Raw genomic sequence first — 15,357 nt, 5'->3', positions numbered from 1 at the left:
TGGGTATCCTGCAGAAGCATCTCCCACCCTCACAGGGAGTCCCTCCTCACCCCACTGCTGGTGTGGCTTCTTCACCACATCCCTGGTGGGACAGAAGGTGCAACCCCTCTCTTTCTTCACATCGGGCTCCCTGAGTGACAGATGAGTTAACCCAAAATCCCTGTGACCTGTTTTAAGTTTGCGTTTCCCAGGGTCATTTAATGACGTTATCCTTTCCTCCCAGCCGTGACTCCACACGCTGTTATTCCATGGGGACAGATCAGGCTTGCCCCACAGAACAGAGGGTCCCCAGGCAGCGGGCTCGGTGTGCTCAGAAACAGGCTGGCAGGGAGATGAGCATCACGGAGAGCCTGGCTAAATGCTTCTGAGATAAACGCTGCCGCCTCTCCCCCCCGTCCCTCCGGTCCTGCTCTGACGCAGAGGGAGCTGCAGGGCTGAAGGAAACTTGTTTGAGCTCCTAATTACATCTCCATGGAAGAGGGACACTCATATCCTCTTCTGATAAAAGGCAGCGATAAATCCTCCGGGAGCAGCAGCTCCAGAGCACACCGCTGCCCGCCGCCACCAGCTCCTCGCTCCGGGATGCACCCAGGGGTAAGGGGCTGTTTTACCCTGCTCCATGCAACAGGACTGTGCCTTGCGATCTGGGGGCTTCTTTACTCTCCTTGTCTTTATTTTCCCTACTTTCTTTACTCCTCCTCTCTCCCTGTTTCTTTACACATGTATATTTCTATTCTCCTGCATTCATTCTATTATTTTGTCTTTGCTCTTACCAGCTTAGTGACTCGTGTGGCACTCAGGTCAGATGATGGAGGGTCTGGAGGTTTTGCTCTGTTTTGCTTTTTTTATTGAAAATTGATAAATACCATTGCCTGGGATTTCAGGAAACCACAGGAGTACTGGCAAGAGTGATAGTTCAGGCTCAGCTCTGTTCATTTTGCCGCTTAGTCGCTCAAGTTGCTACCAGCTATAAAAACGTAAAGGGCTAATTGGTTGGGTGGCTTAGCGCAAATTTCTCTCTGATGTTTTCGGTGTGACCGAGCGAGTGATCTTCTCTCAGCCCCTCTGAAGCCCTGATCTTAATCACATATGTTAGGCTTTCAAGTCCTGTATCTTGCCCTGACATTTCAATTAGGTCAAATGAAAAGACACGCAAGGTAAATGAATTTTCTTTGAGACCTAATTTAATCTCCAAAGAACAAACAGGGAAGGAAAGATGTAGAGATTACCACAGATAAGCTACTGGCCTGATTTGTGCTTTGAGTCTTTGAAAGATGACTTAAGTGATGCCTTGAAGCAGAGACGAGATGTCTCCGGAGAGTGGAAAGGGGCTAGAGAGCGCTGCGCCTCTTGGCCGTGATGCCTTTAAATGTGAGATTGATGAAAATACGGTTTTTCATAGCAAAACCAGCGCTCACAGGGCACAAAGACTGAGTGATCTTAGGCAGGAGGGAGAAGCCTTGAACCCTCGGGAGGTGCTAACCTCCTGCATCTCCTACAAAGGTGTCGGGACGCCCCCAGCCCTGAGCACCGGGAGGGAGCCAGAGGACCGAGCCCCCCGGCGATGACCCCGGGTGCCGTCCCCACGCCCCGGCGCTGGCTGGCGGAGGGCAGGACGTCGCGGAGGCTGGCGCTGGCAGTGGTGTTCGTGGCCCTGCTGCTGGACAACATGCTGCTGACGGTCGTGGGTAGGGCTGCGGGCCACCTCGGGGGGGTTCTGCATGCAGGGACGGCTGCGGTTGTGCTGGAAGGGGAGAGCCACGGGGAGGGATGGGTGAGGGGGCTGCCAGGGCATCATCGTTGAGCCAGCATCCAGTTCAGCTGGCACAAAACCAACTAAAATCATTAACAACCCCCTCTTTTTTTTTTTTTTTTCCCAGTACCGATCATTCCCACCTTCCTTTACACAACAGAGTACAAAGGTGCTAACAGCTCCGCTGCCCCTCGCCAGCCTGAGTCGGCTCCTCCAGCCGTGGAGGCTTCTCCTTTCTCCTCCGTGTTCTCCTATTTTGACAACAGCACCGTGACCATTTTGGGCTCCAGAAGCACCACAGAGCCGCTGAATGGGACCACGAACGGGCACACGCTGCCGCCCCCCACAACCCCCTCACCACCACCGAGGGGCTGCCTGGAGGGCGAGGAGTTCCTCGCCAACGAAAACGTCCGCGTGGGGCTGCTCTTTGCCTCCAAGGCTCTCGTCCAGCTCATGGTCAACCCCTTTGTGGGCCTCCTGACCAACAGGTACATCCGAGACCCCCTCAGCACAGCCCTTTAGGGGTGGCATTTGTCCCCAGCCACACGTTCAGGAGGTGCTTACAGCCCCTCAGAGATGTGTGGGGTAAGGCTGGGCAGCAAGGCCAGGTCTCCACCGGGAAACGAGCAACCCCCGGTGAGATCCTGCCTCTTTTCTCCCGTTCCAGGATCGGATACCACATCCCCATGTTCATCGGCTTCATCATCATGTTCCTCTCCACAGTCAGTGAGTATTGCCCTGCGGTTTGCCCTTCACACAAAGCAGGATGCTGGGCTCTTTCCCAGGCTACCGATCCGAAATAAAAGCAGAACAAGAGCAAATTCCCCTGCTGTGTGCCCAGGCATGAGAAACAAGAGACAGCAGAGCAGCTGCCTCAGAAACTGGAGGCAGGAATGGACGAGCAACCAGCAGCACCCAGGCTGGGGGCAAACAGAGGCTGCTGTCACCCTTGGCAGGGTTTTAGATCTGTGGTTCTGCCTGATTCTCTGTTTCTCCTTCATCCACAGTGTTTGCCTTCTCCGGCACCTACACCTTGCTGTTCATTGCCCGAGCTCTCCAAGGCGTCGGCTCCTCGTTCTCATCAGTGGCAGGTGAATGTTTGAGCTCCCTGCATGCTGCTACACCCAGCCTCGGCTCCTGCCCTACACCACAGTGCCTGCGTTAGCTCAGTGAGCATTTTGGGTTCCCTCTGCCCCCAGGCTTGGGCATGCTGGCCAGCATCTACACGGACGACTTCGAGAGGGGCAACGCCATGGGCATCGCTCTCGGAGGCTTGGCTTTGGGTGTGCTGAGTAAGGATATTTTGCTCCCGAGGGGTTTTGCACCCGCAGCATCTCCATCACACGCTGCTTTTGGTGGGCTGAGCATCCTTCAGCCCCACGGCCATGCCTGGCCCCTGCTGCTGTGTGACGAAGCCTTTCCCTTGCAGTCGGGGCCCCCTTCGGAAGCGTGATGTACGAATTCATGGGGAAAGCTTCTCCCTTCCTGGTCCTGGCCTTCTTAGCCCTGCTGGATGGAGGTGAGGAGCCGGGTGGTTCAATCCAACCAAAAAAACAAAGCCCGTGGCAGATACAAACGCTGCCGTCTTGGGAAGGATCTCACAGGGCTCATGTGAAGGCAGAGGGAGATGAATGCAGCATGGGTGCTAGCACCAGCACGGGTTATTCTGTTATTGCTAAATCATATGTTTCCTACCGCCAGATGCATGACATAGCAGTACAGGAAGAATTAGTCCCTCATTACTTAATAAACCCTTTGATTGCTTTAATGGCTTGAATAGCACGCTCAGTAAAGCTCTGCGAGCAGAGTGCTCTCTGTACAAGGCACACGTGGTGCTGCCTGCAGCCTCTCCACCGTGCCACACAGGGATCAGACTTTGCCGGTGCGAACAGGGATCTGTGTTTTCTCAGAGAGAGGTACTATAAATCCAGGCCGTGACAGCGTTCAGAGTGCAACAGCAAAGTTAGAGATAGCAGAAATGTGCATTTTTAGTGGAAAGCATTACGCTAATTAAATTACAGTCACAGTTACCATCTTTGCCTACATGTAATGTGAGACATCTTTAATGAAGTGTGTAAGAGCCTTAGGAAAATGAAATATCAGTTCCCCACACTTGAAATCCTTTTTTTTTTTTTCTTTCATCCTATTCTTTTCCACGTCTAATTTCTGCCATGCTCCATTTGTGGCTCGATGGTGAGCAGCTCTGAGCCCGACAGCGAGCATTTCCAGATCCGTTTTGTGCCCGGATAAACCACTTGGAGCACGCTGGCTGGCTCCTGCTCCTATTTCAGCCGACGGGAGCTTTGCTGCGCTCCCTCAGGGGCAGCGCTGGCACCCAGCTCCCCCCACAGTGTCCCACGGGCACAGCTCCCTCATCCCTGGGGGCTCTGCTGCTGAAAAGCCAGCGGGAGACGTGGCCTGAAGTGCCGCCACTCCCAGAACTATGCTAACAGCAGCATTTTCTTCCCAGCTTTGCAGCTTTGCATCCTGCAGCCCTCCAAGATCTCCCCCGAGGTGAGTACGCTTTCCTCCCTCCTAAGAGAAGAGGGGAAAGGCACTGTGAGCCACATAGGTGGGAGGGCAGCTCGTGTCCCCCCTGCCCACGGCACCCGTGACCCCTCCATCTCCACCAGAGCACCCAGGGCACGCCGGTGCTCACCCTGCTGCGGGATCCCTACATCCTGGTGGCTGCAGGTAAGGTCTCTCCGCACCCAAATCTCCCCATTGGCTCCTGCCTGCCCCATTCAGCAGCAGGAGCAGCCTGAATCAGAGCCTTTCTCCTTTTTCTCCCCACCAGGAGCCCTCTGCTTCTCCAACATGGGGGTGGCCATGCTGGAACCCACGCTGCCCATCTGGATGATGCAAACCATGTGCTCCCCGAAATGGCAGCTCGGTAGGCGCCTCGCTTTGCCGGCCTCGCTCCTCGACGGCTGCTCGGTCGAGTTCAGCTAGAGCAGCTCCGGCTTTGGCACCGCCAGACGGCTTGAATAATCTCCTGTATCATTTTGCACGGCGAGATGGACGCCGTAATCTCTTATATCATTTTAAAAAGAAGCCAACACACACCCTCAGCTGCACGGAGTGAGCGACACCAGGCTGTGCGCTGCTCCAATTTCAGCTGGAAGTGTCCTTAGTGGTAGCTGCACAATGTGCTTTTCCCTATTATTGAAAAAATTGTATAGAATCGGGCTCCCCACAACAGCAATAACAGCAGAAGAAAGGCAGTTTTGTGCACATGAAGCCTGTTGAATCCTCTCTTCTGCAGGGCAGAGAATTGTGCCATGCTGGGCTGGAGTCACGGCAGCCAGATGGGTTTTGCAGAGGCAGCTCTGAGTAAAACAAGGCCATTTCGAGAGTCCCACAGAGGGCAGGATGGTACATGCGAATTACCAGCTGCCTCGAAAATGTGATCTGGAGATAGCATTGTCTGTCTTTGCTGCAAAAATAAAAACGGATTGTTATAAAACCCAACTGGCTGGGGAATGACCTGGGGGATGCCCCAGGCTACACTTAGATCCCAAATTGAATTGCAGCCTGGGAGCAGCAGGGCTGAGAAAGCCCCTAATCGAGTTATTCTCCGCTCAGGAAGGAGCATCCATCCCAATAAGAGCTCGGGATGCTTCGCCTGAGCAAGTGAGGGGGCAAGGGTGGGCGATGGCAGAGCAGCGTCCCAGGGCTGAGCTGAGCTCGAGGGGAATCTTTGGGGTGAGAGGTTTCACTGTGTCCTGTTAAAGAGGGGAAAGAAAATTAAACCTAAATCTGGGTGTTTCCATAAGGAAGTTGTCTTAGTGAAATACAGCTGGTTGGTTTTATTTCCAGTCGGTGGGAGACTATATTAAAAATAAACAACTGGTAAATCAGCACGCCGTTCAAATATTTACATTTGGCTACATGATGAGCACTGAGCTTTACGCTTAAAGCAGTTTTATTCTGCTGTATTTGGTGAGCCAAAAGCAGGGAGATAGAGGTGGAAGAGGAAGAAGATCTGACAGGAGAGGAGGTTGAAAGCAGTGAACAGTTCTGATTTCGCTGCTGGTTCCCCAAATGAGAGAGGCAGTCAGTGAAGGGAAAGCTTTTGCAAATTCTTGCCAATTCCCCGTATTTCCTGGAGGATTACACACTCTTTTTTTATTCCTTCTTTCTCCTAGGGATGGCCTTCCTTCCTGCCAGCATATCCTACCTCATCGGCACCAACCTCTTTGGGGTCCTGGCTAACAAAATGGGCCGGTAAGTGGAAGGTGGAGATTTCGGCCTGGCCCTGTGTTGGCACGGACCCTGTTCGTGGTGCTGCGACACCGAGAGCATCACCGTGTGCTAACTGTGGCCTCCTTGCAGGTGGCTGTGCTCCCTGATCGGCATGGCCGTGGTGGGGATCAGTCTCCTTTGTGTGAGTAGCACAAGAAAATTCTAAGAATATTCTGTGGAAGAATCACCAGGGGTGTGTGGGTGAGCGCATGGACGATCCCCTCCACAGGGAGGGGACAGCAAAGCCCCAAATCTGCAACCAGACGTTCAGAGCACGCACCCGTGGGTGCGTTTCCCTCCCCTCAGAGCCCTTCTGGCCCCATTCACGCCTTCTCTCTTTCTTCTCCAAGGTGCCTCTGGCCAAAAGCATTTACGGGCTGATCGGCCCCAACGGCGGGCTGGGCTTTGCCATAGGTAAGCTGCCAGCATTCGGGTTTCAAAGGCAGCCCGGAGGAGGCGATGACTGCCGAGGCTGTCCTTGCTTTGGGCAGGAATGGTGGATTCCTCCATGATGCCTCTCATGGGCTACCTCGTGGATCTTCGCCACACCTCGGTCTATGGCAATGTCTACGCCATAGCCGACGTCGCCTTCTGCATGGGCTTTGCGATTGGTATGGCCCAATTCGTGCACCTTCACCCCATTTTCCACCCTCTCTCCACCCCCTGTTCGCTGGCAGCAACTGAGTCTGCCACAGTAACAGATCCCCTCCAAACCAGAGAGGCAAATTTTGCTCTTTTTCTGTCATCTGAGCTTTTTTTTTTTTTTACTTTTTAAACATGCAGGTCCATCCACAGGCGGTGCGATTGTGCGAGCTGTGGGATTTCCCTGGCTGATGGTCGTCATCGGAGTTCTCAACATTGCCTACGCCCCTCTCTGCTGGTACTTGCGCAGCCCTCCTGCTAGGGAGGAGAAGATCGTGAGTTTAAGTTTGGTTTATTCCCTTAAAGCATAGAGGCTGGATAATCCAGAGGCTTGTGGCAGATCAGAATGAATTTGGCAGGGTCTGTGTCTTCCCTTTTGGGCTCTACTGTGCCCTTAGTGAAGGGACAGAACAATCAGACAACAAAACCAGAAACGTTTGGAGCTATGGTCCTTCTAACTCACAGCTTGTGTTCCCTGGGCAAACGTTGGCTGCTTTGGCTTTCTCTAAAAGCGGTGATGCTCCCATTTATTATTAATCACCATTCTCACTGAAGCATGACTTCTCTCCTTCATCCAGGCCATCCTAAACCAGGAATGCCCCATGCAAACCAAAAGCTATACCACTCAGAAGCCCCTGCGAGACTTCCCTCTCACAGATGACAGTGACGTGGAGGCAGAAAATGAGGAATAGCAGCAGCAAGGATGCGTGTCCTGTTTGAAGCTTATGTTTACAGAACATCAGGAGCCAGGGACCCAGGATTTGGAGGCTCTGTCTGTTTAGCTGTGCTGCTCCTTTGCTGCGTGATTTCCAGGCAAGTCACCCAAATCACATCTCATCTGTAAAAAAGTTAGGAGGATGAAAAGAACTGCATCATCCTGTCCTGCAAAACAACACTGTCCTGGGCACAGTCTGCCCACGTAGTAAGGGATAAGACCAACACCTCTCCCAGATGAGTCCAGTGGCATTTGTAAATATCTTTGAGGTGCTTACTGCTCTTGAAAGAAAAGCACCAGAGAAAAATGAAATGAAATAATTAGCAACATTTCTTTCACCTGTGTCACTGCCAGACTGCCAATAAAGATATCTTCGTACTGTTAATGTGCTCCGTGCTCGTCTGAAGACAGCTAAAAAAGAAGTTCATTGTTGTCTCGGTATAGCTTTATGTGTTTTGCCGTTTATCTGCTGTTTATGGCTTCATGTGTGTCCCTTCTACCATTCATGAACTTTAAGAACCCTTTAAGAAATTCAGGTAGAAATAAGGCTGAAAGCAGTTTTAAAATCAGACAGAGATTCAACAAAGCTACTTAGCTCACTTGTACGAGTGACTAACAGAGCACTTTTAAATCTCAGCCTTTAGAGGAGATGGGGTAACAGGCTGTCTGTGACCCCAAGCCACCGCAATAAGCAGTACAGTAGGTTGATTTAATTGCCATTTTTCAATTTCCTGGCCCTGAGTTTAGAAAGAGAGCAGCTGCACTGTTTACAATACTAAATGAAGTGTAATAAATTATCTTTAATACGGAAGTGATGTAAAGAGGGAGAATTAGGTTATAAAAGTCACCAAATAATTATAAACCTGTCAAAGGAATTCACGTGATTTTTTTTTTATTATTTTTTTTTTCTCAGTGAAATCTCAAAACTTGTAACTTCTCCAGCTCCACAGCTGGCAGTTTATGAACTCATTTCTGCGTTGAAGGAGCAGGTGTTTATGGAAGGTGACTCCGCTTGCCAAAAAAGAACAGTTATCTCTGCTCTAGAGCCCCAGCAGCACAATGCTTTTGCCAGGGGGAAACAGGATAATAATAATTAAAATTAATCATCATTTGGTACCTCATGACTCATTACCAAAGGTCATAAGACTATTGTCAGAGAACCCTGTGTAGAGAATGTGAAACCCTCGCCCTGCACGTACGGGATGAAATTATATTTCTTAGGCTGACTGGAAATGACTAAGGCTAAGCCTGCCCTAAATCAACGTGGCTATTTTTATTTTCCACCTGCTTCCCCGCCTCGCCAAGACCCAAAGGAAATCCCTCGTCCTCAGCAGCGCCAGCCGCCATTTTGTATCACCCCGACCCCGTCGCCATAACAACCCGCCGCCATGACACCCCCCCGTTGCCATGGCAACCGCCTCGCCGCTCTCGCGAGACTTTGCTGGCTCCGCCCCTTCCGGTAATGGCCGCGCGGCCGCGGAGCCGGCAGCATGCACTCGGACGATGTGAGTCCGCCGCCCGCTTCGGTCCCGTCCGCCGCCTGCTTCGGTTCCGTCCGGCGCCGCCAGGCAGCCGCGTCGCAGCCAATCAGCGCCCGCCCCGCCGCTGGGCCGGGGCAGCGCCCCCCCCCCCGCCCCATTCCAGCCACGTGGGGGCAGATTTTGGGGGGGGGGGGGGACCGGGATTAACGGGAGTGGGGCTGGGGGGAGAAGGGGAGGTTGGGGGCAGCCAGGGGGTGGCCCTCCGTGTCCTCTCCCTGCCCCATTAGGCTGGGGGGTGCTGTGTTACAGCATGGCTGGGGGAAAGAGGGATTTGGGGGGGGGTCGGTAATAGGGTTGGTAATAGGGTCGGGGGGTGCAGGGTGCTGGGGGGGCTTTAATTGAGGTTTTGTCCCCGCAGGTTGTCTGGGACACGCTGGGGAACAAGCAGTTCTGCTCCTACAAGATCAGGTGAGTCTATGGGGTGATGTGCTCCGGGGCGGGGAGGGGGGGGCAAATTTGGGAATTTGGGTGCCCCCAGCTGCCAGCGCGCTCCCTGCAAGCTGCGTTTCCCTCATCATTTGCAGGACGAAGACGCAGGGCTTCTGCCGCAATGAGTACAACCTGACCGGGCTCTGCAACCGCTCCTCCTGCCCGCTGGCCAACAGCCAGTATGCCACCGTCAGGGAGGAGAAAGGTGAGCGCCTGGCTCTGTCCCCCCCCCCACGTAAATGGGGCTTCGGTGCCTCTGTGGGGTCACCTTGCTCCTCTCCTCTTCCCTCCAGGCCGCTGTTACCTCTACATGAAGACGATCGAGCGGGCGCCTTTTCCCAGCCGACTGTGGGAGCGGGTGAGCTGCGAGCAGGCTGCTGCCCGCATCTGCTCTGACCTCCTCCCAAGCACAGAGATGTTCCTGGGGTGTTGCTGCTCCGCATTTTAACCCTAATCCTTTTTTCCCCCCCTCCCAGGTCCTGCTGAGCAAGAACTATGAGAAAGCCCTGGAGGAGATAGACGAGAATCTCATCTACTGGCCCCGCTTCATCCGGCACAAATGCAAGCAGCGCTTCACCAAGATAACGCAGTACCTCATCCGCATCCGCAAGCTGACGCTGAAGCGACAGTAAGCGCCGCTACGAGCGAGCCCCCGCCTTGGTTTGCTGCCTGCAGAGCCCTTCCCTGGCTCTACTGCCCCTCCAGGCACTCGCTGTTTTCCTGCAGGGTGCAGGTTTTGGCAGGCTTGTAAAGAAACCCAGTTAAAAGCGATGTAATTGTGGTGTGAGGTGCCGTGATAGGTGCACCTGAGCTAGAACAGCCCCATTTCGGAGGATGCAGCCGGTGGTTTTTGCCCTGAGTGAGCATTTTTTCATCTGCTACAGAGGAGGCTGAAGGATTCCCTAATTGTTCTTGTTCCCTGCAGGAGGAAAATCGTTCCCTTAAGCAGGAAGATTGAAAGGCGAGAGAAAAGAAGAGAGGTAACGTGACTGTTCCCTGCCATCTCCTCTTGTTGCTTCTGTTCTCGCATCTCTGAGCGCGCTGACACGAGGCCTCTTTGCTCTGGTAGGAGAAAGCCCTGATCGCCGCTCAGCTGGACAACGCCATCGAGAAGGAATTGCTGGAGAGGCTGAAGCAGGACACGGTAGGGATCACCCCCGTCAGAGCACAGCAGGAAAAGTGCTCCCACTGCCCTCTGTCCCGCTGCTTCTGCGGGGAGGGGGCACGGTTGGGTACAAAGGGAAGGCAGGGGGTTTGGAGCAGCCTGGAGAACTTGTTCCCCAAAAGGCAGAGCCCCTGAAATGTGAATTTGTTTTTTTAGAATAGAAAATTGTCTTTTCTATGAAGCTCATGTTTCAGAATTAGGAAGGGGGGAACCTCCAGTTGAGCCTGGCTTGATGCAGGCCTCAGACGACCCCAGCACCGCGGGCTGTTTCCCCTCAGCACCTCACCGAACGTTTTCCTTTTCAGTACGGGGACATTTACAACTTCCCTATCCACGCCTTCGACAAAGCTCTGCAGCAGCAAGACGAAGGAAGCGAGAGCGAGTCCGACGTGGAAAAGGAAGAGGAAGAAGACGAAGACAAGGAGGTAAGGGTAACGCTCCCCCCGCAGCGTCACGCTCGATCTTTCCCTGCTGGTGAGGGCTGTGATGAGCTCCCGGCTTCGTTTCTTACAGGAAACAGATGAAAGAGAGTTTGTGGAAGCAGATGACAGCGACATCAGTGACTTTGAGGTAAATAAAACACCAGCTGTGAGCTGTTTGGAAGTGAGCTCCACCAGCCTGGTGATGGATCAGAGCTGGTGGAAGCGGGTTTGAGGAGCACAAGACAGAGTCAGGCTACTCTGCTGCACCCCGGCTCTCTGGCTGGGACCAGGAATTAGGAAGTGGGATTGGGTAATTCTGCAGAAAGTGGAGGTTTTGGAACTACACACACCTCTTCCTTTCTCAGGACATGGATAAGTTGGAGACGAGTAGCGAAGAGGAGCAGGAAGAAGAGGAAGAAACAGAGAAGAAAGTGCACTCCAAATCCAAAGGGAAAACTCCCCTGAAAGGGCCAACTAGAAGAAAACGTCCCCACCTGGAAATCGAGTATGAAAAGGAAACAGAGCCAGCCGCCAAGAGTAAAGCCTCCTGACTGCCTCCCGGACTGGTATTTTTTTACTGAACAGCAGCACACCCCACATCTGTCCTCTGGATCTGCTCCAGCTTCACCCCTCTGAGCACCATCAGAAGTTACTTCTCCAATATTTTAGAGTAAAACTTTCTTTTTTTTAAAGGAAAGGAGGGTTTCAGGATGTCCGGGTTTCTGTCCTGACCCCAGGCAGTTGCAATAACTTTGGACAGCTCTGCACAAAGTGCAATTTTTAGGAAGAAGGCTCCCCAAAACCACAGGAGGCTCAGCTCAGGGTGCTCCAGGAAAGAACCTGGCCTCAGAACACCGCTGCTGCAACCCGCAGGCAGCTCAGAGAGGCACAACCAAACCTCGTTCGGGGCAGGTATGAGGCTAACGGGGCAGAGATGTGAAAGGCAACTTAAAAATAAATATTTTACTGTACAAAGCCGGCGAGCAGCGGATCAGCCGTGCCTCCTCACGTGTTCTCTCGCACTTTCCTGAGGCAGTCCCGCATGCAGCTCTCCTCGCAGCTGCTGTAGACGCCCTCCAGCAGGATCTGGAACAGAAGTTAGGTCACTAACCCATCAGTTAGGTCAGATACTAACCCCGGGGTGGGTGGAAATCTTTGGAAATCTTGTTTTACTGAAGCAGGCTCCTGCATGTAGTGTCCTGCTGCTTCCTTTAAGGGGGCAGAGAGCAGAAATGAAGCAGGAGGTCCCCAGCTCACCTTCACCTGTCCCGCACAGCAGCGATCCAGCAGGATGAGGCACTCGGTGGCCCCCTGCAGCAGGGCAGCTTTCACCGGCTCCGGCGTCAGGCCTTGGTCGGTGTGGACATCCCACATCATCCTCAGCAGGGCCTGGAGGAGCTCGGGGAGCCTGCAGGGCATCCTGAGAAGGGAATCAAGAACGTGCAGCTTATTGGAAATGCTCTTTGTGAGCTGGGTAAAGCACAGCCAGTACCAGCCAGTGATGTGTGAAGCTAAACTGCAGCTGGGCTGGGAGGGAAACGGAGGTGGAATAATGAGAATTGCCAGCACAGGGCCCTAATTAGCAGCATAGGGCTTATTATGCAGCTTTGCCGTGCATGAATGTAGATTCAGCTCTTAGCCAAAGTTATTTTCACCTGATTTTTTCCTGTTGTAGAAGCATGAGGGCCCAGCTTAACTTTTGGGCAAGGTTTTCCCAGGAAAGCAGCAATGCTAACAACTGTTCCCTGTCAGAGAGCTTCCCCTCAAGGTTTTGGGGCCCTTTCCCTCAAACAACACTAACTTTGGCTCTGGAAGAGACGTAACATTTAGGATAAGCTTCCTTAAGGATCTTTCACCCCCAGAGCAGCACCTGGGCCAGGCGTGCTCTATGGTGCACCGCAGCGTCTGCAGGATTCCCAGCCTGGCTTCCTCCTCGGGGCCGTCGCAGACTTCCAGGTAGCCCACGATGACTCGCTGCAGCCTCTTCAGGTGCCGCACCACCAGGATGCCCAGCCTGATGCCACAAAGCACAAACTGAGGGAGGGGGCACACCCCAGGGCTAAACCACATCCCTGTGGGTTTTGGGGGCTGCTCTCACCTCTGCATGAAGGCAGGCAGGCTCCTGGCGTACAGGCGCCGCAGTGCCAGGCGATGCTCGGCCTCCATGTGGGTCAGCAGCAGCTGCAGCACCTCGTCATAGCGGCTGGGAGCTCTGGGCTGATGCTGCTGCCGGTGCTGAGCTTGCTCCAGGACAGGCAGCAAGTCCAGCAGGCACAGCAGCACTGCCTGGGGCGGGACAGGATGCCTGGGTGATCCCCTAAAAGTCCCCTCACAACCCCCCCAGTTCACCTGGCAGATTGCTACTGCCTGCAGCCCCCGTGTAGGATTGATCCACAGCACTGTGAGGCTGCTAAAAATTCAGTTCTGCTGCCCTACCTGGAGGAGGGGGGCCTCTCGTGAGTAGAGGTGGTTGTAGAGCGCGTGGTACACGACCTGAGCCCTGTTGTACTGGCACAGATCAGCACCTGGCTGCAACAAGAGAGAGAGAAACATCATTCCCGTGCCTCATGCTATTAAGCACAGGGCAAAATCCCAAGGTTAATACAAGAACCAGAAAGAAAAGTTCGGAAACCCAACAGGCACCCAACCCCCTTCCTTCAAACAACACCCACAGAGGGATGTGGCTCCCCAGCCCCTTACCACATTGAGGATGAGGTGATGCAGGCAGCGCACGCCCAGGATCTTGTTCTCCTCACGGTAATCGTCCGAGATGAGCAGCGACGGGGGGAGGACGCTCTCCAGGTAGTGGCTGAGCCAGGGCCGCGTGACGTGAGGCAGCGTCCAGGAGAAGACGTGCTTCGTGGCAGGGTTACGCTTCCACGTGTCTCTAGAAGCACAAACTCAGTGAATGCTGGAACTGCAGAGCTCTCATTTCTTGTAATTCGTCCCTCTAGTCACAGGATTTCCCTTTCTCTTGCCCCATTATCGGGGTGTTTGCAAAGTTCTTGGTCCCGTGTTTATCACCTAGTGCTCCTACCATGTGCACTCACAGCTGCACCAGCACAATTCCCCGAAGCTCCCAGTATTTCCTCCGTGGAGACCGGCCAAACACGCCACCCTCTCCGCTGCAGCCCTCCCCTCCTTACTCACTTGGTCAGCTCCTGTTTCAGCAGCCCCATCACAGCCGCGAATCTCCCCTCCTCGTCCTCCTTCTTCCCCCGCAGGAATTCCGCCACCGACCCGCAGTCTGCAGCCCGAACCAGCGACTCCAGCAGCTCCCTGGCCACCGCCCGAGACCTCGCGTTTGTCCAGGGTTGGTCCACGACGTGTGTCACAGCGAAGATATAGATGGGCGCTGCCACACGGCGCAGGATCGGTCCCACCACGGGCTCACCCGGAGTCTCTTCAGTCCTGGCAGCCTCCAGCTTGGCGAGGAGGCGCAGGAGCACGGCGCCCACCTCCACCGCTCGCTCAGCGACGGCCTCGTAGGCGCTGTCCTTGGCGGGCAGCTCGGCGGCCTCCTGCTGCTGCTCGGGAGGCGCCGCGAAGCGGCTCAGCGAGGCCACCAGCTCGCCCAGCGTGCCGGGGCTCACGTCCCCGAAGAGCCGGCGGCTGCCCGAGGCCTCCAGGAGCGCCCCCAGCTCGCTGAGCGCCCCGGGACCCTCAGGGGTGAGCGGCCGGGGCTGAGGCAGCGCCCGCTCGGCCGGCGGCGGGGCTGGGGGCGGCCGCTCCCCGGGTACCTGAGGGGGCGGCACGAAGCCGGCGAGCTCCATGACCCCTTCCCTGGCTCCCCGAGCCCTTTAAGCGCTCCCCAAATCCTTTAAGCCCCCCCTCCAAACCCTTTAAGATTCCCCTAAGTCTTTTAAGGCGCCCCCAGGAGGGAGAAGCCGCGACGCTCCTCAGCGCTCCCCTCACACACAACCCGCCGCCGTAAAGCGCGCCGCCGCCGCCAAGCTCGCAGCCGTCGCAAAACCACAACTGTCGTAAAGGCGGGAGCGAGTGGGCGTGGCGCTGCGTGAATAAATTAGCATGGGTAATAAGGCAACAAACGGGGTGTTTTTTGGCCCAAAAAAGGCTCAAAACGAGAAGCAGAGAGCACAGAGCTGTGATGGATACCGGAATGAGTTAAAAAAGGGTGGAAAATTTGGGATGTCGCAGCTCGCCCTGACCTAGGGATCAGTGGCGCGGCCTTGGGATGGGGCGCGGCACACAAAAGCCCGATCCTTCCGGTTCATAGCGCATGATGAATGGGAGCGGCACGCGGCTGCGTGACGTGTGCGCCCTGCGTTACGACGTGGCACAGTCCCTTCTGAGCGCCGGGGGGTCGCTGCCGTCACCGATGGCGTCACTTGAATACTTTTTTGTCCAAAATCAGGGTGGTTTGAGATCGTTGATTATCATGACCCTTTGAAGCTTTTTTCCTCGGCCACCCCAAAATACCCCGG

At 54.5% G+C, this 15,357-nt stretch overlaps 3 protein-coding genes and 1 non-coding gene across 5 annotated transcripts; 3 read left to right on the top strand and 1 right to left on the bottom strand.

Moving 5' to 3' along the window:
* The first annotated feature begins 304 nt into the window (after window positions 1-304).
* Window positions 305-7,373, top strand: SLC18A1 (solute carrier family 18 member A1). The gene is made up of 16 exons (XM_068662290.1): window positions 305-594; window positions 1,504-1,688; window positions 1,881-2,241; window positions 2,421-2,479; window positions 2,761-2,844; window positions 2,953-3,045; window positions 3,183-3,272; window positions 4,224-4,267; window positions 4,387-4,447; window positions 4,551-4,646; window positions 5,902-5,980; window positions 6,089-6,140; window positions 6,349-6,412; window positions 6,490-6,609; window positions 6,782-6,915; window positions 7,219-7,373. The coding sequence occupies exons 2-16, from the start codon at window positions 1,565-1,567 to the stop codon at window positions 7,330-7,332; spliced, it is 1,575 nt and encodes a 524-aa protein (XP_068518391.1). The 5' UTR covers window positions 305-594; window positions 1,504-1,564; the 3' UTR covers window positions 7,333-7,373.
* Window positions 7,374-8,786: 1,413 nt separating this feature from the next.
* On the top strand, window positions 8,787-11,903 carry MAK16 (MAK16 homolog). Its single transcript, XM_068662294.1, has 10 exons — window positions 8,787-8,860; window positions 9,255-9,304; window positions 9,421-9,530; window positions 9,619-9,683; window positions 9,802-9,953; window positions 10,251-10,305; window positions 10,395-10,469; window positions 10,796-10,915; window positions 11,004-11,060; window positions 11,278-11,903. Exons 1-10 carry the CDS (start codon window positions 8,846-8,848, stop codon window positions 11,461-11,463), a joined length of 885 nt encoding a protein of 294 aa, XP_068518395.1. The 5' UTR covers window positions 8,787-8,845; the 3' UTR covers window positions 11,464-11,903.
* TTI2 (TELO2 interacting protein 2) lies at window positions 11,861-15,302 on the bottom strand. Of its 2 annotated transcripts, none has more exons than XM_068662292.1 (7): window positions 14,063-15,302; window positions 13,613-13,799; window positions 13,349-13,441; window positions 13,011-13,198; window positions 12,810-12,926; window positions 12,170-12,332; window positions 11,861-11,998 (listed from the first exon to the last, which is right to left on the bottom strand). In XM_068662292.1, exons 1-7 carry the CDS (start codon window positions 14,683-14,685, stop codon window positions 11,918-11,920), a joined length of 1,452 nt encoding a protein of 483 aa, XP_068518393.1. In that variant the 5' UTR covers window positions 14,686-15,302; the 3' UTR covers window positions 11,861-11,917. The 2 variants fall into 2 exon arrangements, with proteins under 2 accessions (XP_068518393.1, XP_068518392.1); XM_068662291.1 differs by having other exon boundaries at window positions 12,783-12,926; window positions 14,063-15,300.
* Window positions 15,133-15,227, top strand: LOC137845403 (small nucleolar RNA U13). Its single transcript, XR_011090210.1, has one exon. It is a non-coding gene; the product is annotated as a small nucleolar RNA U13 (small nucleolar RNA).
* Window positions 15,303-15,357: the final 55 nt, after the last annotated feature.

Source organism: Anas acuta, chromosome 27 (genome assembly GCF_963932015.1).
Source record: "Anas acuta chromosome 27, bAnaAcu1.1, whole genome shotgun sequence".
NCBI lineage: Eukaryota > Metazoa > Chordata > Aves > Anseriformes > Anatidae > Anas > Anas acuta.
Note: the sequence above shows the minus strand (reverse complement) of the source record. Positions and strands in the feature narration are given on the sequence as shown.